General features: G+C 42.2%; 1 protein-coding gene across 3 annotated transcripts in view; it reads left to right on the forward strand.

The window, feature by feature from the left end:
* LOC133641961 (DNA-binding protein RFX7) overlaps window positions 1-25159 on the forward strand; it is a 38004-nt gene extending 12845 nt beyond the window's left edge. Inside the window, exons 3-10 of one of the 3 annotated variants that reach the window (XM_062036127.1) lie at window positions 6550-6634; window positions 6963-7050; window positions 7147-7269; window positions 15278-15394; window positions 16862-16946; window positions 17033-17243; window positions 19091-19386; window positions 19472-25159. In XM_062036127.1, the coding sequence (XP_061892111.1) occupies window positions 6550-6634; window positions 6963-7050; window positions 7147-7269; window positions 15278-15394; window positions 16862-16946; window positions 17033-17243; window positions 19091-19386; window positions 19472-22753 (4287 nt within the window). In that variant the 3' untranslated portion in view covers window positions 22754-25159. Of the gene's footprint in view, window positions 1-6549; window positions 6636-6962; window positions 7051-7146; window positions 7270-15277; window positions 15395-16861; window positions 16947-17032; window positions 17244-19090; window positions 19387-19471 lie in introns of all 3 variants that reach the window. The other 2 variants (XM_062036128.1, XM_062036129.1) reach the window with 2 other exon arrangements.
* The last annotated feature ends 365 nt before the right edge of the window (window positions 25160-25524 follow it).

A 25524-nucleotide genomic window follows, 5' to 3' on the forward strand; every position in this document is an offset into this window, starting at 1 on the left:
GGTAACGTTGCTTGGATGGCAACATATGTTGCTCCAAAACCTGTATGTGCCTTTCAGCATTAATGGGGCCTTCACAGATGTGTAAGTTACCCATGTCTTGGGCACTAATACACCCCCATACCATCACAGATGCTGGCTTTTCAACTTTGCGCCTATAACAATCCGGATGGTTCTTTTCCTCTTTGGTCCGGAGGACACGACGTCCACTGTTTCCAAAAACAATTTGAAATGTGGACTCGTCAGACCACAGAACACTTTTCCACTTTGTATCAGTCCATCTTAGATGAGCTCAGGCCCAGCGAAGCCCACTGTGTTTCTGGGTATTGTTGATAAACGGTTTTCGCCTTGCATAGGAGAGTTTTAACTTGCACTTACAGATGTAGCGACCAACTGTAGTTACTGACAGTGGGTTTCTGAAGTGTTCCTGAGCCCATGTGGTGATATCCTTTACGCACTGATGTCGCTTGTTGATGCAGTACAGCCTGAGGGATCGAAGGTCACAGGCTTAGCTGCTTACATGCAGTGATTTCTCCAGATTCTCTGAACCCTTTGATGATATTACGGACCGTAGATTGTGAAATCCCTAAACTCCTTGCAATATTTGGTTGAGAAAGGTTTTTCTTAAACTGTTCAACAATTTTCTCACGCATTTGTTGACAAAGTGGTGACCCTCGCCCCATCCCTGTTTGTGAATGACTGAGCATTTCATGGAATCTACTTTTATACCCAATCATGGCACCCACCTGTTCCCAATTTGCCTGTTCACCTGTGGGATGTTCCAAATAAGTGTTTGATGAGCATTCCTCAACTTTATCAGTATTTATTGCCACCTTTCCCAACTTCTTTGTCACGTGTTGCTGGCTTTAAATTCTAAAGTTAATGATTATTTGCAAAAAAAACTATGTTTATCAGTTTTAACATCAAATATGTTGTCTTTGTAGCATATTCAACTGAATATGGGTTGAAAATGATTTGCAAATCATTGTATTCCGTTTATATTTACATCTAACACAATTTCCCAACTCATATGGAAACGGGGTTTGTATTATTGGCTCCTATTTAAATCATTTGTGGTTTGCCCTCAAAGCCTTCCTGCACCCAGAGACTTACTCCCTGAAAAAAATAATTAAAACAGCAACTCAAAAATTTGTTTTGTAAAATAAAGAACAAGAAAAATAAATGATTGCAAAACCTTTGACAGCTTTTCTCCTCTTCTCTCTCGTCCACTTTCTCGTTGTTATTCTTTTCACCGTCAGCGCAAGAAGCTATATCACCAGTAGGTGGACTGCAAATGGAGCAGTCTTGCGCTTGTTTCACTCATTAACAAATCATCAAAGCAATAAAATACAAATGGATGCTTTTTTTGTAATTTATTTGATAAATGTACTCGATAAATTATTGCAGTCCTAACTGGAACATAGCTGTGGTAAAAATCGTATGGGCTCGGCAGCTCATCATCAATCACCGATCAGTTAAAAAACGCAAATATCGGCCCCGAACAGATCCCATGATCGAGATAGAAACATCTCTAGTTTAAACACTTCGTAGGACCAGGGTTTCTCCTACATGTAATTGATAGTGGCGGCCAGCCTTGGCAAAATCAAAGCCACCACACCGTAAAAATTTGGTTTTTTTTATATGTGAAAACAAATTAAGGTACTATAAGTATGAATGGATATATATAGTGCAATATATTTGGGGGGTTGTTATATTTTTATGGCTGTTAAGTAGAGGAGACAGACATCAGCGTGGATCTACGTTAGCTTTATTTTGCAACTCACTTACATAAAAACAACTTACGCAATGTACTGTATGTAACATGTATACAACTGCGCCACAGCGTACACGTAATTTCCTGTCCTTTACCAATTGCTATTTCTTAGGAATCAAAGTATATATATATTTTCATATATTACATATAGCCTATTATTTGCGCACTTTTGCCCCAAAATACTTTGTTCACGAAACCGGATGTTGATGTAAGCCAGGGGTGCCCATTACGTCGATCGCGAGCTACCGGTCGATCACAGCGGGTGTGTCAGTCGATTGCCAGCCAGGCATTAAAAAAATAGTCCTAAAAATGAGCGATCATAAATCTTCACTATGACGTCACTTGATTGACATTCACGGCACCCGAGGGTCTTCTGAGATGACGCTGGCTGCTGCCAGCTCATTATTAAGAAAAAATTACCGACAGGAAGGCGAGAAACACTTTTTATTTCAACAGACTCTGGCGCCGTACCTGTCGTCAAAACTCCAAAGACCGACTGCACAGTTGCACAATAAAAGCGCTGCTTCATCCTGCCTGCACTAACAACATAAGAGTCTCAGAAAGCTGGCGTGCACAAGCTAGCAAGCTACGGAGTTTGCCGCCAATGTATTTCTTGTAAAGTGTATACAAAGGAGTACGGAAGCTGGACAAATAAGATGCCAAAAACCAACCACTTTCATGTGGTATTGGACAGAAAGGAGGACTTTTTTTGTCCTCCATTTGAAAATGCGGACGTTATCAGGACCACTGTCTGATTCCTATCAATGCAAGTCATCAGAATCAGGTAATACACCAACTTATATTCTTGTCTTCATGAAAGAAAGGAATCTATATGAGTTAAACATGCTTGCATTATCTTTAAACACCTTTAACTTGTTAACAATATTAACTATATGTGTTAAACATGCTTGTATTATCATTAAACACCTTTAATTTATTAACAATATTAACTATATGTGTTAAACATGCTTGCATTATCATTAAACACCTTTAACTTGTTAACAAAAACATATATTTCATAAATAAGTAAATGTAAATTATATATATGAATGAGGTAGATCCCCGCGACTTGATCAATTGAAAAGTAGCTCGCCTGCAGAAAAAGTGTGAGCACCCCTGATGTAAGCAATACACAGGAGATAGCATTTCTGCGATATGGACATATTTGAATATATCCAAGACGACAGTGATCTGCAAAATTTGCAATGTGCAAATATTAAGAGAGCAGTGGCGGCTTTTAAGGAGAGAAAATGCAGTTGGAGCAAGTGTGATCTCAGGCTCGCTGCAGTTTTCGCTGTTTGTCTATCGAGCGACAGAAGTAGAGTTCCTAAACACGAGTGCTGTCTCCAATAACACTAGAAAAAGATGCTAGATTTTTTCTTAGTCGCTGTTAATAAAGAATGAGTCACTTAAAAGTTTGAAGAAGTCTCTGGAAACTTGAAAAATTCTCAACAAAGCACATTGTACAATAAGCAGCAACAAATGAAAAATAGACAATATATGTTCATACTATTTAGTAATAACACAGATTTGTTTTTAAATGTATATTAACATTTCATTTTGCCTTTTTATAGAAAATACAGTACAGGCCAAAAGTTTGGACACACCTTCTCATTTCAATGCGTTTCCTTTATTTTCATGATTGTGAAGTGAAAACCCTTTCAGGTGACTACCTCTTGAAGTTCATCGAGAGAAGGCCAAGAGTGTGCTAAACAGTAATCAAAGCAAAGGGTGGCTATTTTCAAGAGACTAGAATATAAAACATGTTTTCAGTTATTTCACCTTTTTTTGTTAAGTACATAACTCCACATGTGTTCATTCATAGTTTTGATGCCTTCAGTGACAATCTGCAATGTAAATAGTCATTAAAATAAAGAAAACGCATTGAATGAGAAGGTGTGTCCAAACTTTTGGCCTGTACTATATATGCATTATCGCAGATTATACAAATTATATGATGATGTCATGTTGACCCCACCCCACAGGTATGTTAGAAATCTGGGGGGAACCCTGAGGGCTCAACAACAGAAAAGATTGGCACATTCAACTAAAGACACAGGGAACTTTCTGGCTAAATCAACACACCGTAATCTATACACTACTGCCATCTAACGTCTTGGAATTGCAACTGCAGGCACAGTCCAATGTTTAGTACAGTACAGTACTTGCAAACGAGACACAGGAATGTAAGAATACAAGATAACAACTAGACAGTACAGTTTAGTGTTAAATGTTTTTAGAGATTCAATATCCAAGGGCAAAAAACTACAACATGGCTGACGGGGTGGAAACGCAGTCGAATGGGGCTTGGCATGTAGGCACGTAAGTTAAGACGACCCACAATACGGCGCATTCTGAAGAGACAGTCATAAAGCAGTTTGAAATGGTCTGTAAAACTACTGGTAAATCTATGCCAAATTTGGACCAAAGAACCACCATTACATGTTACGTAGACCACAAAGAAGTGTTTTACATGTAGGAAAAAAGTTAGATAAAAAATGGTATTAACACATTTGAACACACATAAACGTACGAAAAATTATTACTGTTGAGTACCGGTATCGATTCCCAGGTACCGGGATTTAGTATAGTATCGATTCATATGTTAAAGGTAACCATTCTTAAATGTAGCCAAACAAACTTGCAGTGAGATCACGTCCTTACACGGTGCATGTACGCTGTACTGTATGTACACTACCTACATTTGATGCTTATGATTGCAAATTTTACAATTATTAAAGACTCTGGGTTAATGAGATATATTTTCTGTGGTAAAAACTATTATTTACTATTATTTTCAGATGTATATATTAAAAAAAAAATTTTGACCACAAAGTGTTATCAAAAGATAATTCTGAGCATGCTGAGTTGGTTCAATTCTGAATTATACCACCCAAAGTGCTTTTAAGTTAAGATGTTCTGTCAGCTGTTATACTGTAATTAATGTAACATACAGTTTACAGGAGACTTGATCTGACACTTTAAAAGAACAACCTGCCTTGTGTAAATTTTCTTAGTTCAGTTTTTTCGGTTTGAGGTCACATTTCACACACTCTTGCACGCACACACACACACACACACTGACATATCAAAGCTACTTAAGACGTTTTTTGTGTTTCGTTTTTGAGAAACTCAGCAAGTGTGTCTGGTGTTTGACAGATTCAGGTTGGCGGCATGAGTCCTCATTAAGCACACAGACAGCACAAATTGTTTGAGGGAGTTTATTTCTGTTTAAATGACAAAAAAACACCTTCACAATCCTTCATGCTCACATTGAGACATACTTTTAAAAGTAAACATTGAAAGCTTCTACTGTACATACCAAAAAAACTAAGAACAATTCCGGATGTCCAAAATAAAAAAAAATGCAATCTAATGATATCCGATTCAAGTCATTCATTCAAAGTCAAATCATCCATCCCTTAGAAGGCACTGATTAGAAAATAATAGTAATAGATTATTTTTTTATTGCTTTGGTTTTTTGTAATGTCCACAGTAAAAGTGCATGCAGCAGCATATGTACACACACATATTTCATACATGAAATCAACAGTTACATAAAGTATGTCAATAATATGTAAACTCATATGCAATCATACAATCGCAATATTAGTGTATTACATTTTGAAATAATGACAGAACGATTTAGAATACTTTGCTCATGCCCTGTAAATCAGTATTTATTGACCACCTTACTCTTCAATGTACTGTATCAAGTTCATTACATCATCAGGGTATGTCAAGTTCAATAAAAAAATCTGCAAACCAATGACACTGCATTGTAAAGGGCCAATGCAACATCATCCGCACATGCGGACTGGACTCTTCAGTGGCGCGGCATTCACTCCATGCTTGTAGCAATAAAAATGTAGTAAACCGTCTTTCCATTCACCGCTCATTGGCTGACATCTCCCACCTCATTCAGTTAAGTGTCTGTTTCCCCTAGCAACAATGAGGCTAATAGTGAAGGAAGAGGTAAGATGGATCCATTCTTAGAAACCAATCGAAACGCGATCAAGGTGGAGTTGATTGGACGACAGCTGTGTCTCACTTCTGATGTCTTTTGAACCCATATCCTCTTCAGTAAGCAGATACATACAGTACATGTGAACAAGATATACTGTTGAATGTAACCTATTCAGACCATTTTACTTGATGAGTGTGTAGTATGTCCATTCATAGCCACTCATTGTCAAGTGATGTTCTAAAATATAGATTTACTTTTGTTGAATCCTTTTTTGATTATTCTTAGTAGTGGTAATCTATTGACATTATTTACAGATCATTAATCATGGGAGGGAAATTAAGGCAACTAAATCACTTAGTGTTTAAAATTTACCCAAACAATCAGTTGTATGATAATAAATATACATATAAAATGGCAAAAACAAGGTAACAAAGCTAGAAGAATATACGGATATGGAGTTCGGACTTTGACGAGGGCTCGTTTAGATCGTCACTGCAGCGTTTACGAGAGATTACCAATCTATTTGTATCACAAAATATTTGTGAATAAAAAATAATTATCATAACAACATAAGAAAATATATATATATATTTTTTACGTAAACGAATGTAGAGGAAACACTGCACTGATATGAGGTCTTGCATGACATCATGGAACACCATAGTTTTTTGTGCAACTTCAGAGGCTAATTTTCCTTTATATACCTTCACGGGCATTCAGTAAATAATGTCATGAAGCATAAATCTGTTGATGTATTTGGAAGTAAATATTCTGACGGTTCTGACCATCATGTCTTCTTTGTTTTTTGCAGCAAGATGTTGAGAAGTTTACAGACATCGAAAAGCTCTACCTCTACCTTAAGTTGCCTTCTGGTCCCAGCAGTGGCAATGATAAAAGGTACACGACAATTTCTGTTTCACACACAAATTTTAGTTAAGCCCTCCATTTTCCTTGCTGATGCCTCCTTGTCTCGCACATGACTGCTTTGCTCATTACATTTCTGGCATCGCTGTCTCATTCCTTGTCAACAAAATGATCCACTGCTACATCACAGACACTCTTTAGGTCTGTAAAGTTCTCAAAGAGAAATGTATTTTGTCTGATCTGCTTTGTGATGTGTGCTGGTGATCACTCGTTCATGCCAGCTGTTACTGACTCTCATTATGACGCAAAACATTGATTATATGTAGATTTTTGCTATACCTAGCTGTCTGTGTTTCATTTGTTTCCCCATATCTATTCATCATCCCAACCCCCAAATTGTGCCCAATTGGACTGAGAATGAGAGGGGGTCCTCCACTCCTGGATTATGGTATTCAAGTTTCTGTCTTCACAAGAAATGATGCGTACCCACTCCCCATAGAGGACAATGCCTCACACTTTGCTTTCTCCTCTCGCACCACGACAGCGATCAGAGTTCCATGTCATCGAGTCGCACTCAACAAATGTATGCGTTCAATTGGATACGGAATCACCTAGAAGAGCACCCGGAGACGTCCCTCCCAAAGCAGGAGGTTTACGATGAATACAAGTGAGTATTTGGGTTGGCACTGAAACACGGTTTCATGAAGGCACTAGTAAACGGTTAGTAACCAGATCAGAAAAAAGTTGCTATCTGTGCCTCATTTCCGTGCTGAATGAACACAGACTCAGCCACCTGCAACAAGTGCTGGATGGTTATATTGAGCAAGTAATATCTTGTGAGCAGTGGTGTGCCGTCAGGGCCAGCAAGGCCTTCTCTGCTGGCCTAACATAAGCAGAAATCATGATCATAATTAAAGAGAAAAATCATTTTTAATTTACTTTCCCTGAATATCTAAAAGTATTCATATTCTCTTCATGGACAATTATGCTCCTTCCAGTGCTGTTGTTTTTAGTTTAGAGTTGTTACCAAATCAGATATCAGCTAGCTTATGTTGCCATGCTGTACGAAATCTGCCGGGGGCCTTCAGAATCAACAATGCAGGCGTCTATGCACTGTAAGTGAACGGACACATACAGTTGATAGACAATTGGGATAGCCAATCAGATCACGAGTTGTCAGTAAGGCCTTCTAGATGGCCTCACGTTGAACGTGACATTTACGCGTCCTGTGATTGAATATTTACCGGTACCGTCAGCGGATGAATTTGAGAACACATACAGTTGATAAACAGTTGCGATAGCCAATCAGATTACAAGTTGTTGACAGTATCCTATGTAGGTAGCCTGATGTTAACAAGACTGTGATTGGATACTTACTTGTCATTCCAAAGTGAGTATCCAATCACAAATTGCAATTTAGCAGGAAGCGGGTAGTGTTGACCCACAAAGAAGGAGAACAAAACGTTGATTAGGTGGCAGATATATATTTGCAAGGCCATTTTCAAGAAGGATATTTGAAGAGAAACTACATCTTGTGAGACGATGTCGGCGATGAAATGGGGAAATGCCCGCCATTTCCACTCGAATCAACCGACTACGAGGAGTTATACGGGGTCGAATGGGTGCTACAAATTCTGAGTTCAAATATTTTATTTCTTTATTTTTTCACGTTTAATATCCATCCATCCATCTTCTTCCGCTTATCCGAGGTCGGGTCGCGGGGGAAGCAGCCTAAGCAGGGAAACCCAGACTTCCCTCTCCCCAGCCACTTCGTCCAGCTCCTCCCGGGGGATCCCGAGGCGTTCCCAGGCCAGCCGAGAGACATAGTCTTCCCAACGTGTCCTGGGTCTTCCCCGTGGCCTCCTACCGGTCGGACGTGCCCTAAACACCTCCCTAGGGAGGTGTTCGGGTGGCATCCTGACCAGATGCCTGAACCACCTCATCTGGCTCCTCTCGATGTGGAGGAGCAGCGGCTTTACTTTGAGCTCCCAGAGCTTCTCACCCTATCTCTAAGGGAGAGCCCCGCCACCCGGCGGAGGAAACTCATTTCGGCCGCTTGTACCCGTAATCTTGTCCTTTCGGTCATAACCCAAAGCTCATGACCATAAGTGAGGATGGGAACGTAGATCGACCGGTAAATTGAGAGCTTTGCCTTCCGGCTCAGCTCCTTCTTCACCACAACGGATCGATACAGCGTCCGCATTACTGAAGACGCCGCACCGATCCGCCTGTCGATCTCACGATCCACTCTTCCCTCACTCGTGAACAAGACTCCGAGGTACTTGAACTCCTCCACTTGGGGCAGGGTCTCCTCCGCAACCCGGAGATGGCACTCCACCCTTTTCCGGGCGAGAACCATGGACTCGGACTTGGAGGTGCTGATTCTCATCCCAGTCGCTTCACACTCAGCTGCAAACCGATCCAGTGAGAGCTGAAGATCCTGGCCAGATGAAGCCATCAGGACCACATCATCTGCAAAAAGCAGAGACCTAATCCTGCAGCCATCAAACCAGATCCCCTCAAAGCCTTGACTGCGCCTAGAAATTCTGTCCATAAAAGTTATGAACAGAATCGGTGACAAAGGGCAGCCTTGGCAGAGTCCAACCCTCACTGGAAACGTGTCCGACTTACTGCCGGAAATGCGAACCAAACTCTGGCACTGATCATACAGGGAGCGGACCGCCACAATCAGACGGTCAGATACCCCATACTCTCTGAGCACTCCCCACAGGACTTCCCGAGGGACACGGTCGAATGCCTTCTCCAAGTCCACAAAACACATGTAGACTGGTTGGGCAAACTCCCATGCACCCTCAAGGACCCTGCCGAGAGTATAGAGCTGGTCCACAGTTCCACGACCAGGACGAAAACCACACTGTTCCTCCTGAATCCGAGGTTCGACTATCCGGCGTAGCCTCCTCTCCAGCACACCTGAATAGACCTTACCGGGAAGGCTGAGGAGTGTGATCCCACGATAGTTAGAACACACCCTCCGGTTCCCCTTCTTAAAGAGAGGAACCACCACCCCGGTCTGCCAATCCAGAGGTACTTCCCCCGATGTCCACGCGATGCTGCAGAGTCTTGTCAACCAAGACAGCCCCACAGCATCCAGAGCCTTAAGGAACTCTGGGCGGATCTCATCCACCGGGGCCTTGCCACCGAGGAGCTTTTTAACTACCTCAGCAACCTCAGCCCCAGAAATAGGAGAGCCCAGCACAGATTCCCCAGGCACTGCTTCCTCATAGGAAGACGTGTTGGTGGGATTGAGGAGGTCTTCGAAGTATTCCCTCCACCGATCCACAACATCCGCAGTCGAGGTCAGCAGAACACCATCCTCACCATACACGGTGTTGATAGTGCACTGCTTCCCCTTCCTGAGGCGGCGGATGGTGGTCCAGAATCGCTTCGAAGCCGTCGGGAAGTCATTTTCCATGGCTTCCCCGAACTCCTCCCATGTCTGAGTTTTTGCTTCCGCGACCGCCAAAGCCGCACACCGCTTGGCCTGTCGGTACCTATCCGCTGCCTCAGGAGTCCTATGAGCCAAAAGAACCCGATATGACTCCTTCTTCAGCTTGACGGCATCCCTCACCGCCGTTGTCCACCAACGGGTTCTAGGATTACCGCCACGACAGGCACCAACTACCTTGCGGCCACAGCTCCAATCAGCCGCCTCGACAATAGAGGCGCGGAACATGGTCCATTCGGACTCAATGTCCAGCACCTCCCTCGTGACATGTTCAAAGTTCTTCCGAATGTGGGAATTGAAACTCTCTCTGACTGGAGACTCTGCCAGACGTTCCCAGCAAACCCTCACAATGCGTTTGGGCCTGCCAGGTCTGTCCGGCATCCTCCCCCACCATCGCAGCCAACTCACCACCAGGTGGTGATCGGTAGAAAGCTCCGCCCCTCTCTTCACCCGAGTGTCCAAAACATGAGGCCGCAAATCCCACGACACAACTACAAAGTCGATCATGGAACTGCGGCCTAGGGTGTCCTGGTGCCAAGTGCACATATGGACACCCTTATGTTTGAACGTGGTGTTCGTTATGGACAATCTGTGACGGGCACAAAAGTCCAATAACAAAACACCGCTCGGGTTCAGATCCGGGCAGTCATTCTTCCCAATCACACCTCTCCAGGTTTCACTGTCGCTGCCAACATGAGCGTTGAAGTCCCCCAGTAGAACGAGGGAATCACCCGGGGGAGCACTCTCAAGTACTCCCTCGAGTGAATCCAAAAAGGCTGGGTACTCTGAGCTGCGGTTTGGCGCGTAAGAGCAAACCCCAGTCAGGACCCGTTCCCCCACCCGAAGGCGGAGGGAAGCTACCCTCTCGTCCACCGGGTTGAACTCCAACATGCAGGCTCTGAGCCGGGGGGCAACAAGAATTGCCACCCCAGCCCGTCGCCTCTCACTGCCGGCAACGCCAGAGTGGAAGAGAGTCCAGCCCCTCTCGAGAGAACTGGTTCCAGAGCCCTTGCTGTGCGTCGAAGTGAGTCCGACTATGTCTAGCCGGAACTTCTCCACCTCGCGCACTATATCAGGCTCTCCCCCCCCCCCCCCCCCAGCGAGGTGACGTTTCACAGTTATTAAACACGTTTAATATGTTTTTTGCAATTTTAATTTTGACAGTACCACATAATATATGTTTTAATTGCTGATACGGGTTTATTGATTTTTAAATGTGCCAGAAAATAACCCATTTTGTACACTGTTGAGGCCCTTCAATGCCCAGTAGTGCGTAAATGTGTTCCTGTATAGTATTTCTCCAGCCATGGTCATGTGGTGACATCAATTATGGTATTTTGAGAGGTAATCATTGAAGTCGGACATCACTAAAGGCCTAGGTGAGAAACGCATGGCCCGCCACTGCTTGTGAGTAATGTAGGATCCCGACAGAGGCACGCAAAATCTGACGCTCTTTTTAAACTTTATTGCCGACCTTAAGTAGGAAAACTAAAACATTGCTATTCGGTAACAGTACAAGAGAAAGTCAAACACAAATACAAAATATACAGTTGTTGTGTGATGTTGACTTGACTGAGTAAAAGAAACACAAGTTTTGGGTGTAACAATACGCAATAAAACTAACTGGAAATTTCATATAAAAATATACACAAGAGATGGCAAGAACTATGTCAATATTGAATAAAGCAAAAATATCCATTCCATATTTTCTGCTGCTTGCCAGCGTTCTGAGTTATCGTGTAGAAATATGGGGAAATAACTACAAAAGTACACTGCATCCTCTAACCGTGTTACAAAAATATCAGTTAGAATAATACATAATGTTAGATATAGAGAACATTCAAACTCTTTTTTATTTATTGAATCAAAAATATTAAAATGCAATGATTTGTTGTGTTTGCAAACTGCTAAAATTATGTACAAAGCAAACTGTAAATTCTTCTCAACAAAATAGGAGAAATATAACCTCAAAGAAAAATGTAGTGTAAAACATTTGTATGCACGTACAACATTTACAACCTTTAGTATATCAGTATGTGCAATTCATTTATGGAATGGATTACGCAAAGAAGTCAAACAAAGTACTATATGATCCAGTTTAAGAAACTGTTCAAACTCAGAGTGTTTTCAAAAAACATAGAAGAAGAATCCTGAAAAAAGATTTTAAACTTTATTGAAAAATTAGATAATCTTATTCATCTCATCATGTGATTTACAACTTATTTAACTATTTACTGAGAAGTTTTATTATATATTATTTTATGGATTTAAATTGTGTACAAATTGAGAGCAGGAAGTGAATGTGTTCGTAATTGCCGTGAAATGGAAAATGGGTAGTATTAAATCAACTCTGTTTCTTCCTACTCCTTTTCGGACATGTTGTAGTGAGAAATAGGAAACATGTGATGTTACGTATTGTAATTGTATGCATGTTCGAAATAAACTTAAATAATTAACATGCTATCAATTTAATTTTGTTTACAGTGTATAGCGCCAGATCACAACAGAAAGCGCTTTACATATGGAATAGGTCCAGAACTACGCTCCTCATACGTTAGGGATGTAACAGTATGAACATGTTATATCACGATTACTCTGACAAGAATTATAGATAGATAGATAGATAGATAGATAGATAGATAGATAGATAGATAGATAGATAGATAGATAGATAGATAGATAGATAGATAGATAGATAGATAGATAGATAGATAGATAGATAGATAGATAGATAGATAGATAGATAGATAGATAGATAGATAGATAGATAGATAGATAGATAGATAGATAGATAGATAGATAGATAGATAGATAGAATGTGCTCAAAAAGTAATTGGGAAAAATGTTAAATGGGCTTGTATTCATGTAAGCATTTAAGCTACCTAGCGATTAATGGCATTAGCTAGTGATTAGTGGTGCTAGCTAGCAATCAGTACGTTAGCTTTTTTCTCCAGGAAAATTAGCAATATCACAAGTCCGTGAGTTTATCAAATTGCGGCTATTGATCATAGTTTTGCGATAGTTTTTGTCATAGGCTCTAGGCACATTGCAGATACAAAATTTAACAAAAAAAAAATCTGCAAATAATAATAATACAAAGCTTTGTCTAGTGACCACTGCCTCAGTGGGTATTTAACTGCTCGCTAGCTAATGGCACATAATTCAACAGGTGAAAAGGAATCAAGACTTTTTGCGTAATAAAATAATAATCGATAGTTAAGAATGAGTCGATTTTGTCAATTTTCTGGTTGATTAATAATTTTTTGGAAGCAATTTAGGCAATTTTTGGTTGTCGCCAGCAGAGGCACTGTTGCTTCAGTATTACCCTGTTTGCACTTCAAAGAAAGATAACATGACATCAGCTATTTGGATATTGAGGTACATTCATCCAATACCTGGGGAAGAATTATTTAAAAAAATATATACACTAATATATGCTACATTTAAAGGTGCCATATGTAATAATTTCATGTCAAGTCATCATTAAATGGCCCTGATATGTAAAAAGGCATTAATAAATCATGTTCTTTTCGAATACCTTTATAACTGGTAACAGTAGTTCAGCCGGGATATGTTCATTTCAAAATTTGATTTACAGCCCCAAAATATTGTTATTGTTTTCATTTCGATGCCCCGCCCTCCACCGTTTGACCAATTAGAAAGTCAACCTGTTGTCACATCCAGGTTGACAGTTACGCACCACCCTCTTAGTCGAGCTACTGCCACAGGTAAAGTTACTAAACATGTCAGACCTTAGTAAATCTAAAAGGCCTTGTTACGATTCTCAACTTATTCATGACAAAGCCAGGAACAAAACGAGGATTTGTATCGGGGATGCCTTTGAAAGATGGAGATGATTGAAGATTTTATCATTTTCTCCGCTTGTTAATTTCCTCCTTGATAGGTAAGTCGGGCAATTACGTTTTCTTATTACTTGTAATAAATGGAAATGGACATTTGTATGTAAACTATACTGTCCAATACAGTCTATGATATTGTCTAACAAAGCTAGTATGTTCGAGCAACGAATGCTTAGCATGCTAGCCCGGTCAATGACACATCGACATATAGGCTAATGGGGGAAATATCTGCCCGTTAGCCTGTATGTCGATGTGTCATCCAACTGACAGGGTAAAATATATTTTCGACAAATAAAACCTATGAGGACAAGGGTAGGGTCAGTGCCTATTTCGTTCTCAATATGCTGATACGCTGAGGAAATGCGTTCCAACATTAGCACGGCTAATTGCGGTTTCTGGTACTGTATGTGCATCAGGCACATATGGGGTGGTATATGCTTGGCACAATATAATGCATTACATGTAATGATTTTCTACTTTGTGTATTGACATCTAAAATCGCTGCCGTTGTGTCCTTGGGCAGGACACTTCACCCTTGCCCCCGGTGCCGCTCACACTGGTGAATGAATGATGAATGAATGGTAGGTGGTGGTCAGAGGGGCCGTAGGCGCAAACTGGTAGCCTCGCTTCCGTCAGTCTACCCCAGGGCAGCTGTGGCTACAAATGTAGCTTACCACCACCAGGTGTGAATGAATGATGGGTTCCCACTTCTCTGTGAGCGCTTTGAGTATCTAACAATAGAAAAAGTGCGATATAAAATCTCATCTATTATTATTATTATTATTATTATTATTGACATGGTAGTAGGCTATATGATTTTTGCGTAACGTGGGTTGGCTCATACGTCAGGTTGGATGCAACAAAGTAGGCCTATGCAACATATAATATATTATATATTATTATATATAATATATTTCGATGGTAGTCCGTGCGGTCAATCTAAACATTTTAGCAGAGTAATGCCAACAATCTGTCTCGACTCCCGATTAAAATATTGCTGCGTAACTTTACAAATACATTTGGCTCATCAAAATCAGTAAAATGTGGCATAATTACTTAGTAAACCATCTTGCAAGAAGCATAAACAAGAGAAACCTACAGCGTAAGACTTGTCGATTGCCTTTTGACGTTCCTTGGAGTAGGATTCGGATTCGGCTGCATATCTGGCAACCTCAGTCATGGAGAGTGGGAGAGGACTACAGAATTTTGACCGTAATTGCAGTTCCATTTCTGGCCACTTTCCTACATATGGCACCTTTAAATTTGAGATTTTTAAGATAAGTTGTCAGGCCAGGTGAATTGTATTTCTTCAGCACCATTGTCTAATGGGTTATTTTTCTGTTTTGCAGGAGCTATTGTGACAATCTCTGCTACAATCCACTCAGTGCAGCAGACTTTGGGAAGATCATGAAGAATGTATTTCCCAACATGAAGGCACGTCGACTTGGAATGCGAGGAAAATCCAAATATCCTTTAAAACAAAACTTTTCAACATTTTTTTAACTTGCTCTGTCTAGTTATTAGATTAACATTGCATCAATAACTATCAACGAAATTGACATCCTGATTGAATGTATATGTGTTCGAGTGCTGATTCCTATTAATTTTGTTGAATGAGCGCAAGATAAAATCGTTTCATAAACTAGAGAATGCAATTTGTACCAAAATTGCGTGTGAATGCAGAAAAGCTGAAACTGAAATGCTAACAGTTAGCATGATATCCAGACAGCGTTAGAAAAAATGACTCACCTGTTAGCATGTGTCAAATACCAAAATATATGACTCTTAGATTAATACCTGCAAAAATAGCTAAAAAAAAAAAAGATAGCATGGTTATTGAAATACTGTCAAAGCGCTTTGAGTACCTTGAAGGTAGAAAAGCGCTGTACAAGTATAACCCATTTATCATTTATTATTTAATGTCTGTTAGCATGCGTCAAGTATCAAAATATATGACTGAGGTTTATACCTGCCAAAATAGCTATAAAAAAAGTTTAAAAAATAGCTTGCTACGGCGTGTGTCAATTATCAGAATCTATGACTGAGGTTTATACCTGCCAAAATAGCTATAAAAAAAGCTAGCATGCATGCTAACATTGGCAAGAAGTATTAGGACTCAGCATTAGCAGCTTTATAACGGTTTGATTTTGTTTGTTTGAACATTTTTTCCTTCATTTTAAATGGAAAAAAATGACCCACAAAATGTAGAATTCCTGGAAATGTGGGAATGTTTGGAAAATGAAAAAAAAAATGGTAGTGCATGCGTCATGAACATTTTGAAAGTGGCGTATAGAAAATGGATGGATTGATGGATGGAGTATAGTTTGAATCAGACTAAAAATGTGGAAGTGGAAGGTGCACTAAAAAGGGTGGAAAAATAATTAGAATACCATATCTGTGAATCATTCACACAATTAATCAAATATGTTTCAGATTAACAAATAACGGCCACCGCTGCTGCTCACTGCTCCCCTCACCTCCCAGGGGGTGATCAAGGGTAATGGGTCAAGTGCAGAGAATAGTTTCGCCACACCTAGTGTGTGTGTGACAATCATTGGTACTTTAACTTTAACTTAATATTTGGTTAGGAGCGATAAGTAAGAGTGGTTGTGTAGTCAAACAATTACTATTACCTAGTTTTACCACTAGAGGGCACTGACTACTTACCAATATTAATGCTCTACTGGAGCTGAAATAAAGCCAAAAGTTAAAATATATATCTATTGTTTAGTTTTATTGCAAGAATAGAGCGCTTTCTATTTTACCTGGTGTATCTCAGGGTCCGTTTTTTTGTACGTCACAGCATGCTTGCAGTAAGGAGACAAAGAATGGAGTAGAGACTATTTCACAAAAGGATGTAACACGATTCAAAGCCTGACACTGTTTGAAGTTTGAACACACAAAATGTTGTACTAGCCTTAACTCCTTCCTACATATTGTTATAGCGGGTTAAGAAAGAAAGCTTTTGTTCACATGCCATCATTACCTAACCTGGATCTGCAGAAGTCAGGTGATGGGGTACGTTTTTGCTGTATGAAGCGTAAAACTCAACACAGATAATGCATACTGTACCTTCTCACTAATTTGCTCTTTGCCCATCTCAGTGTGAACTGATGGAGCCGGCTGGCCAGTCCCCGAACGCAGAGGATGAAATGAGGTCCGCAGCCTGCGGTCTGGTGTGTGAGTGGGCTCAAAAGGTCCTGAGTCGTCAGTTTGACAACGTGGAGGATCTTGCACGCTTCCTGCTGAACAGCCACTACATCGGCACCAAGTCCGTGGCTGCGCTCACGGTTATGACGGGAACACCTACGACAGGTAAAGATGATGGCACCTGCTGGTGAGAATGGGGGCCCTAAGCATAACTACATTTCAGGGACCCTAAAATGCTCTTTTTTTATTTGTCAAACATTTTTAATTCTTTTTTAATAGATTATAAATGTAATTTTAATCAACATATTCAATGTTGTGCACTAGAACAAATTAATGGGAAGGAAATTATTCAACAATGTATGTTTTTAGTGCAAAATAACACATTTGGCATAATGAAAACAAAGTTACACACGTTCCTGGCACAGCCCCGACTTGGATTTGAACCCTTTATGTCAACTTACCAGCACTAACACTGTTTGCCACGGGAGACAACAAAATTCTTTAGAGAAATGTAATTGACAGAGCAGGAATGGGCTAGGCATATGTGTGCAGTAAAATTCCATATGAAGCACCCTGTCATTCATTCATTAATATTTTACATGCGTTTGTTCACGCTAAACTATTAGGAGGGGCGTCCTTACATACAGTTTATAAACCTTCAATAGTTTATAAGAAACCAGAAAAAAGGAATAAAAACATTTAAATAGTCCAATACATCAACATCAACAATCACTTTTTATCTTTAAAAGGGGAGCTGCTCTTTTGGGGAATTTTGCCTATCATTCACAATTTTTATGCAAGACAAGAACACATATGTCTTTTTTTATGCATTCTAATTTGTATAATTTGGCAAATAAGAGGTGGCTCACAATGCAGCTAATGGAAATAATCTATTCCACACACCGTATAAAGGCCTCTAAAAAACATCCAAAAATCACCAAAAATACTCCATTTACATACATGTCATGACCTGAACCAAGTATTAGTGATATCGTTATGAGCACTAACACTGAGCTCATGCAGCTATTGAGAGACTGAGCTCGTGAGCTGCTGCAAAGCCTCTGAGTTGGTAAAAGTTATTTCTAGATTATAAAGCATGCCTCTCACTTGTATGTTAGAACGTAGTGGCCATATACCAAAAAGTTGGTCAACTTTGACATTTAACTTAGACCCGGAGATTGCGAGAAAGGCGCGAAAAGACACTTGTTTGCGCCCACTTTTTTTTTTTTTTTTTACCTGCATGAGGATTAGGATTAGTTCTTCATCTAAATGGAAAGGTTTAAACATCCATTCAGTAGGCATCCCAGGGAGAGCAGACATTGTACAGTAAGTGATTGTTTTATTATGTTTGTTATTTATTGTTTTGCACTTAGTAATAGTGTTACTTTCTGCATCTGCCTAGCATCCACTTTCCAAAACTTGTAGCTCATCCCCCATATATATTCAGGCTCAAATTCTGCATCATCATTTGTCCCAAAGTAGTCGTTGTTGGCTCTCATGAAGTCTGCCATGATTAGTAGTTGTTGTTGTTGAAGGAAATAGTGAACGTTGTTATGCGTCTGTGAAATTAGTGCGCTGCCGTATGCTTAAAATGAGTAAATTGTGTAAATATTACACATTATTATGAATGTGCGTGTTACTGCGTTACATACATACTTACAGTGTGTATATAAAATGTATTGGGATGTTTTTTAGAGGGCTTTATAGGTGGGATAGAGCAAATCCCATTACCTCTATGGCTGGCTGACTTTTGCTAGTGTTTATTTACTAGTATTAATGCACAAACTAAAGAGAGACATATGTGTGCTTGTCTCACATAAGGATTGTGAATGGCAGAATTCCAAAATGTGCAGTTCCCCTTTCAATTGACAAAATATCAAAATGTCGCAGATTTTGAAATAAATGTAATATGTATAAAGGGTTGAGTAATTTTAACTGTACTTTGTCCCAATTCAGACATGAAAACCTGCTTTGTTAGCCATTAATTTTTCAATATTGTCTCTCTTTCCCAGGCATGAAGACACCAACTCCTTCCTCAGCATTTGTGCCCACAGCCGAAGCCAACTCCTTCCATCCCCAGGTAAAGACCCTCCCCTCCCCCTCTGTCGATGCAAAGCAGCAACTGCAGCGGAAGATCCAGAAGAAGCAGCAAGAGCAGAAGCTCCACTCTCCTTTACCCAGCGATGCCCAAGTCAAGCGAACGGAGGTCAGCACCCCTGGCCCAACCATCCCCTGCGGCAGCCCAGCTCTGTTGTCCCCCCAGCCCACTATAGGCATTGTAGTAGCAGCTGTTCCCAGCCCTGTCACGGTATGTACCATTAAGAAGAAAGCTTACATATTCTACCTGTGCACACGAATGTGACTGACTGTGTTTCTGTTTGCTGTTCACCCAGGTTCAGAGAAGCAGGCAGCTAATGACCTCGCCGAGCCCTGTCGGGACAACTGAGGGGAAAGTGTTGCCTGTCAACTTCCAAGTGGTCACACAATCACTCAAGCAGTCCCCCAAAACCCCACAGAATATCCCAGCTAGTCCTGTGGCAGTACGGCACGGCACCCGGTACGCTCAAATCCTGCCCAAGCCCTCCGCCACGAGTGCCATCACACTTCGTTCCCCTCCCACTCTGCTCATCACCAACAGCCCCATAAAAACTGTGATGCCCACTCCCCACGTCAGCTCGGTCAATGTGGTCAAGATGGCCATTGCCTTGGCCCCCAGCAGCAGCAGTAACAGCAGCAGCACCGCCATGCGCCCCACCTCTGCCGGGATGGGCACGCTATCCGCCTTAGATGAGTCCCAGCAGTCACTCAGTGTGACGATGACTACTGCAGTCAGAGCCGGCGCCTTCAGTTTGACATCATCCAATGAGGCCACCAAGGGTGTGGGTGATCATAACGACAACGGTGTGGAGAAAACTGGCGCTGGGGCCGCTGAGGACCGATTGACAAAGTTACGGGCAATTAGTGAGCCCAGCTTCTCTGTTAAGTGTTCGCCAGGACTGAACAACAAGATCTCAAGGTTAAAGAGCGACTCCACATCCCCGCCCTCCTCTGTAACTGCAGCTGGAATCCAGGACAGCAATAACAGTAATTGCCATGACAGCACCTTTTACTTGACTGTTGATAATCACAAATCGCATGGCAACATGTCATCTATCAGTATTTCTGCTTCAAAGGACCCTTGTTCAGATGTCAAAAGTCCCAGGAAGCGCACAGGCCCTAGCGCTGAGTCCCATATAATTCCTGTGAAGAGAGTTTTTATATCTCAGCAGTCAATGGCTGCATCTGACAATCCCCCACCTGGAATGAGTACAGCAGTAAAGAGGATCCCACGACCAGGAACTCCAGCCAGACCTGAGAGCGCACCCTGCAAAGTGACTGTGAAACACACTTCTGTCGGCCCCACGCAGATCCTGGCGCTCTCCGATTCACCCATCACGCACACCGAGGGCGCCCTGACTCTTGTCAAACCGCAGGCCTTGTTGGTGAAACGGGAAGCACGTTCGCTCAGTGCCGACACTAGCAGCGCAGTCGCCAGAACGTCCGACCAGGTCTTGATGCAGCAGATCACGGTGGACACACGAGCCAACTCAGGACCACAAGTTGCCTCTGTGATGAGTGAACTGAAGAGCACAATATGGGAGGAAGGTCAGCTTGATGAGCTTCGCAAGCAGGCGTTCGCTCAGCAGATACCAGCAGAACACAAGCAAGCCACAACAGACCAGATTTCGATCATTGCCCAACCCTCTGAAACCCCGGGACAACTTGCTCTCGCACAGGAGATGGTCGACTTTTCCGGGTCTCAGCCGAGCATGGACTACTTCCCGTTCAACGACGACGACATGACACAGGACAGCATCGTGGAGGAGCTCGTTCAGATGGAGGAGCAGATGAAGCTGAAAGTTTTGTTTGGCAGCTGCGTGGACGCTTCTCTTCAAAGCCAGCCGGCCGGCAACCAAACATCCGTGCTCAATGCTCAGCAAGCAGGCTCTTCTTTTTACCACTCTGCCCACAGCAGCACCACGCCAGTCCAAACTCCCACCCCGACTCCCACGCCAACCCCGACGCCGACCCCTACTTCTGAGATGACCCTTGGCCACAGCCTGACGAGAGAGAGCCCCTGCTCCCGCATGGCTCCCATCACTCCTGTGGACGGAGCGTTGGGACGCCACACGCCCATCAGCACTCCTCTGTCCAACTGCAGCAGCAGCGTCCCCCCGAGCCCGGTGGAGTGCAGAAACCCTTTTGCGTTCACGCCCATCAACTCCAGCATCACCGGTTACCATGACGCCAGTATTGTCTCCAGCAGCCCCGTCAAGCCAATGCAAAGGCCAATGGCGACTCACCCTGACAAGGCCAAACTGGAGTGGATCAACAACCGTTACAACAGCAATTCAGGAGGTCCGTTGTCCAACCACAGCATCGGTATCCTGCCCAGCTACCAAGATCTGGTTGATGACCAGTTTCGTAAACCGCATGCATTTGCAATTCCTGGCCAGTCCTTTCAACCCCAGTCGAGGTCAGACTCAGCACATTTTGGTCGTTTGACGCCTATCTCCCCTGTGCAGCAGCAAGTAACTGGCGTGACCACACCTACTAAACAGGAGAGCTTTGCTGTGCCCGCACCGTTAGACAACAAGGCGTCAACGTCATCGGCATCCAGTACTTTCCGTTGCCGCAGTGTCAGCCCCGCCGTGCGCCAGAGGCATTTCAGCGGAAACACCGGGCCTCAGGCGACCACCACTGATACCTCCACCACCACACAGACGGTCGCCTCACCTTTTAACTCGCCCATCACCTCCGAAGTGCTCAGCATCCTGTCCAGCAGCCAGACGGTCAGCACTGTTCACAGCATGGTCCAACGCAGCCAGTCTGTGCCTCTGAACATCATGATGCAGAGCGAGATGCTGCCTGTGCAGGGTCAGACTAACACCGCCAAAATCAGCAACGTCCTTCTCAGCAAGATGGAGGCGGACGGGGACGATTCTGTCCGAGGCCTGGGGATAAACAACCTTCCCTCTAACTACACGGCACGCATGAACCTCACACAGATTCTGGAGACAACCCCGGCCTTCACCGTGGGAACCCAGCACCAGACGCCGCTGCCGGTCAGCTCCAGCCCAGCCGCCTTCCAGCTACAGCAGCACGGCTACCTCACCACCGCCAGTGGGGACCACGTGAGCTTCTCCACTGCGGACAGCCAAGCACAAGAGGGCGCCGGTGAGCCAGACCAGCAACAGCAGCAGCAGCTCCAGGAGCTCCCTGTGCAGACGCAGACGCCGCTCCTCCTCCAGAGCACACAGCAGCAGGAAGCGGAGGACGAGCAGCAGCAGCTGGACTTCAACAACACTGTCAAGGACTTGCTGGGGGACGACACCCTCAACCCCAGCTCTCAATTGGTGGGCCAGGTGGCCTCAGAACTCAACGCCGTGGCGTCCGACTTTTCAAACGACATCCGACTGACCACAGATCTGTCCAGTAGCATCACTGACTTTAACACGTTGGACCACAATCTGCTGTTTGACCCCAACCAGCAGCAGGAACAATATGAAGACTCAACACTGGAAGAACTGAAGAACGACCCTCTTTTTCAGCAGATATGCAGTGATACTGTGAACTCCGGCTTTGACTGGCTGGAGAGCAAAGACCAGCCCACCACAGTAGAGATGCTCGGCTGATCTGAACATGTATTCTCTACCACTTCTGCTCTTTGTCGTTTGTTGGTTTGGTGCGTAACTTAACTAGTATATCCGTTTTGACAACGACAGTTTGTCGGGATTTGTCTGGACTTTGCCGTTTGTTCTGTTTTTAAAAGTGCCAGGCTTACCAGAAAATCTCTCCCCCCTCCCGCTGATGTTAACCTTCTCTCCTTTTTCCCCCCTCCGTCATGACTCCCTCCTTGTGTACAATCAAGACATGATAGCGGGGAGAATTTGCTGTGTCAGCATGCAGTTACCAAGATGTGTGAGCCATTAGGAGAAACACGAATCTTCCATGTTAGAAGCAGTCAATAATGCAATATTGAACAAACACGTCAAGGTTGTGCACAACAGGAAAACAAATACTTTCAGTGCGTGCACTTAACCAAATGTAGATAACCACAAGGCGGAAGTGTAGGTTGCTGGACGTTGGCCTGCCATATCAAATTATTAAAAAGGGTAGCAAACGGGGCTGCCAGGTGCTGAATTTATGACGTTTTCTTTCTACTTTATCACAAAATCAGTGGAGAACTGATTGACGCCTGAGCATTTCTTTCTTAAACTTGTACTGTTGAATATCTTGGAATAGGATTTATTTCAGGCCACTTGTCGAACTAAACATTGAAAGGAATCAACAACTGGCTGCCTTATTCCTTCAGTCCAAGGCCTTACACCATCTCTGGAGAGACTGTATATAGCGAAATGTTCAAATAAAAGCGTCTTATCATGGCAGCTGTTCTGTCATCTGGTTCGGCTGCAGTAGAGATGCATCTATTTTGTACAGGCTTAGAGCAATTTGCTATACGGTTGTTTCACGACAGAACCCATGGCAGGCACGCTTTACGTCACGAGAGCTTTTTTTTTTGTTATTTTATTTTGGCACGTTGGGGAAAAAAAATGGTGTGGAGAAGGCTTAGCTACTTAATCAGCGTTCATTGACGTCAACTTGAATGAAATGTGCGATCCAGCCTTATTTCCATGCCAAAGACTTAGAAAAATGATTTTGTTATTATTACACATTGTCACTCCCAATAAGTAAAATGATTAAGCTACATCAATTCTATGTACAGTATGTATATTAGGGAAGTGGTCACAGTCCATTAGGTAACCACGGACCTGCAAAAAGCATGTTGAAACTATCATGTGACACAGTAGGAGGCTTACTTGCATTTTTGGCAATTGTCAATGTTGTACAAGTCATGTTCATGCTCCATTTGTAAATAGGATAGCTACATAGAGATTTGATGTATCCGGACACTACAGTATATTATGGCCATTATTATAGCTAAGTATGTGTCATTTAAAAGAGACATTAAAAAAAAAAAGCTTAACAGTCGTAGTCAGCAAGATACTGTATGTTGTGTGTTACATTTCTGGCTTAGCGTGTCGTAAAAGTAATGCTGTCTGGTCTTCGCTTGCTGATTTTATTTGACTTTTTCGAGGAGAAACAGAGGGTGCTTTGAGCAGGACAAAAAAAAAACACAATACTGATAGCTTGTTGCCAACTCTTTTGTTTTTGTGACAAAGCCTTTCAGCAGACACTGGATTTAAAAACAACAAACTTTGGAGGTTCAACATTATTGCACTAAATTTTTACGACACGCCTTTTGCCACGTCTTAATGGACAAATGTAATGATGGACGCCCGCAACATAAAAAAAAAATATTTTTTATGACAAGGGGAGTAAGGAAAATAAAGTGTCAGAAAATGACTAATTGTCTTGTAGCAAAATGTGCATTAATCTCAGTGAGATACACATTTCTTACACGTTCTCATACATGAGAATATGAAGCGTTGGGTATAGTAGGTAAAAAAGTTCAAGAGTAACCTTTAAAAACCTACATGCTCCTTGTGTTATAAATGATTGTACGCACGCATGTGTGATGTCTTCTGTTGTACTTTATATATATTCTCGGTGACCACTGTCTGCTGTGATGTGGGCAGGTTCTGTTAACCAGACGGGCAGTGCCAGTTTTGTCAGCTACTTCTGTTGTTTGCTGTTTACTAAGTTAACTTTGTTCTCTCGTTTTATGTTGATTTTACTTCCTGAAAGACATTTTCTTGTGTGTTTTTTTTACATATAAAGGCACTGATGTTTGAATTCTAATGAAGGAAACGCACCTCTTTTGAGCTCCATCAAGCAGTAATTTCCCCTTTGACTGACCCAGAACCAACTCTGTTTGACTATTTTATTCATTTCTACCAGTGGAAGAGAAAAAAATACCCTCCTCTGTGATGTTGTCTAGTGTACTGCTTAATGTACAGTAGCTTGTTAATATTGCAAACGCGTCGTTTCTTTTTTCTTTTTTTTTTCAATGGAAAGTACTCACTGGTGAGATTTTTAAAGTGGTTTTAAAAGCCAATAAACTTTTTTTAAAGAATGCACTGATTTGTTTTAATTGGTCTTTGTTATTGGGTTAAGTCATGGTGTGAAAGTCAGGGCCCAGGGGCGAGATCTGGCCTGCCACATAATTTTACGTAGCCTGTGAAAGCCTGGAAATAATATGCGTTAATAAAGTACTTAATTTTTTATTACTAAATGTACAAAACCCAAAACCAGTGAAGTTGGCACGTTGTGTAAATCGTAAATAAAAACAGAATACAATGATTTGCAAATCCTTTTCAACCTATATTCAATTGAATAGTCTGCAAAGACAAGATACTTAACGTTCGAACTGGAAAACTTTATTTTTTGCAAATATTAGCTCATTTGGAATTTGATGCCTGCAACATGTTTCAAAAATCTGTCA

Source organism: Entelurus aequoreus, linkage group LG24 (assembly GCF_033978785.1).
Source record: "Entelurus aequoreus isolate RoL-2023_Sb linkage group LG24, RoL_Eaeq_v1.1, whole genome shotgun sequence".
NCBI lineage: Eukaryota > Metazoa > Chordata > Actinopteri > Syngnathiformes > Syngnathidae > Entelurus > Entelurus aequoreus.